The 2447-nt window shown below is 51.6% G+C and overlaps 1 protein-coding gene across 1 annotated transcript in view; it reads left to right on the forward strand.

Annotated features, from left to right (window-relative positions):
* Positions 1-764: 764 nt before the first annotated feature.
* Positions 765-2447, forward strand: part of emilin1b (elastin microfibril interfacer 1b) — a 19585-nt gene continuing 17902 nt past the window's right edge. The window contains exon 1 of the mRNA XM_017303108.1: positions 765-1242. Coding sequence (XP_017158597.1) covers positions 1103-1242 — 140 coding nt within the window. The 5' untranslated portion in view covers positions 765-1102. The remainder of the gene's footprint in view (positions 1243-2447) is intronic.

The following is a 2447-nucleotide window of genomic DNA, read 5'->3' on the forward strand; positions in this document are numbered from 1 at the left end:
TACGTGAAGGTAAAACCCGCTACATTTACCCCGTTATGGCCGCGAGGTGAAGGAGCGTAAGGCGCTCAGGTGGATGCAAACACAGACGGGGTTTTGACACCCCTCTGCTGCAGCGCCCCTATGCATTGCATGCCCACTTTTTGCGCCACTGGTTCTGGTTCTGTTCTGGTTCTGGTTCAGACTGTGGAGCCTCTGGAGATGACGATGCAAAGAAGGATTCTTCATAGAATCAAGAAAGTTATGGCCAACTCTTGGGAAGGCTGAGCGTCTTCAGTCAGAGGCTTCTTCAGATTCACTGCAGCACAGACTGCTACAGGAGAGCTTTCCTGCCTTCAGCATCTGCAATAAATGTTTGAGCCATTATTTTGAATTTGAATTAAACCTGGCTACCGGAGCTCGGGTCAGAACCCGATTGGGTCAGAACCAGGTTGGGTCAGAACCCGGTTGGGTCAGAACCAGGTTGGGTCAGAACCCGGTTAGGTCAGAACCCGGTTGGGTCAGAACCAGGTTGGCAGAACCAGGTTGGGTCAGAACCAGGTTGGGTCAGAACCCGGTTGGGTCAGAACCAGGTTGGGTTAAATGTCATCCTGAGGAAACTTTGTTTTTTTTATTTTGTGTGTTAATTAATAAATGAACAATAACACTGAAAACAGGAAGCAGCCGGATGCATGACCCGAACCGAGCCGAACCTCCTCGGACTCAGCCAGGTCCAGGTGTGGCTGCAGCCGCTCGGCTCCGGTTTCTCCTCCGGCGTGGGCGGGGTCAGTGATGAAGAGGAGGAGCAGCTGGTCTCGGTTCAGTCTGTCGCAACTTTTTCCTCTCTTTTGTTTCTCAGATTCTGATGTACCTTCGGCAGCTCACCGAACCGGGCCAAAGCGGGTCGAAGGCGGGATAGGAGTGGGTCGGACAGGGATCAGCGCGGTGCGGTTCTCCGCTGTGGATCTGGACTCTGTTTGGATCAGAACCGGATCATGAATCGGTAGAACTGACTTCTCGGAACTTTTTCTGCCGTCTCCATGGAGATGAGAGATTTTCCCGCCATCTAAGCAGTTGATCACGTGCTGATCAGGGATCGATAGCCTCATTGATCATATTGATAGGGATGGGCGCGCTCCCGTTGCTTTTGCTCGTGCTCTGGATTTGCGAGCACGCCAGGAGCACGTTCCCGATGCGCGCCTCCTACAGCCTGTACGCCGGCGGGCACGCGCACGCGCACGGAGCCCGCGCGGCCAGCAGACACAGGTAAGATGACACGTGCACGGAAACGGTGATGATGATGAAGATGAGGTGAAGCAGGGGTGATGACGTCACTGTATCCGTGCGCGCGCGTGTAGAAATCTGTTGATTTGAGTTTAAAACCCACCAGAACCAGAACCAGAACCTTTCTGATGGTGGGTGAAACTGAAGGAGGGCTTCTGGTTGGAATCTGGTTCTGGTTCTGGTTCCGTCTGCTGAAGCGGTTCTGACAGACGGGCTGCAGGTCCAAGTTCTGGCTGAGAGTCAGACCTTCTTCTGGGTCAGAGAACCAGGAGGTTCTTCCCTCCGTGTGGCGGTTCTGATCCGGGGCAATGATGTCGTTTGGGTTGGGTTCAGGTTCTGATGTCACTCATTCCTGAAACATTATCCCATGGTTCTGCTGGGACTGGGTCGGAACCACTTCCACTGCTTTCTCTACATAAACACTGAAAGCAAACATGGAGACGTTGGATCCAGATCTCAGAACCCATACAGAACCAAAAGGTCCTGCTGGGCCAATATGGCTCTGGTGGACAGAGAGCCGAACTGGGCCGCCGATTCTGAATGCAAATCAAGTCCAGAACTTCCTCTGGATAGCAGAGTTTACTTTTCCTGCTTCGGGTTCTGGTAAAATTGGGTCGGGTCGGATCAGTCATTCCTCTGGAGCCGAATGGGATATTTAGTTTGCAAAATACAAAAAAATGATTCCATTCAGTTCATCCAGACACTGAAGTGAACTGAAACTGAACCGAACCAAATGTGAACTGAAGTTAAACTGATTCTGGTGAGAGATTTTAGTCTGACCCGATATGCTGGTACCTCCACCTGAACCGAATCGCCAGCCCAGACAGCGCTGATGAAGCTGATGAAGACGAGCAGCTGCTCAGATATGTCAGGAATTTATCAAGCCAGGGACAAATAGTCCCCATGTTGTCGGTGTGAGCAGCTCATGAATCCGTATCTGCTCCAGCCGGATCAAACGGTTTCAAACTCAGGAGAAATTCTGCAGAGTTCAAGATGTGAAATGAGCCGTTAGTCTGGGACATCCACAGAAACCATCAACAGGCAGAACAGTCTGCAGACCTGACACCTGATTAGTCTGAGCCGGTGTTAGTAGGACGGTGAGTTAATAGGATGGTGCAGTAGGAGGATGGTGGTTTAGTGGGACAGTGAGTTAGTGGGACGATGTGTTGGGTGGATGGTACGTTAGT

Source organism: Poecilia reticulata, unplaced genomic scaffold, assembly GCF_000633615.1.
Source record: "Poecilia reticulata strain Guanapo unplaced genomic scaffold, Guppy_female_1.0+MT scaffold_181, whole genome shotgun sequence".
Lineage (NCBI taxonomy): Eukaryota > Metazoa > Chordata > Actinopteri > Cyprinodontiformes > Poeciliidae > Poecilia > Poecilia reticulata.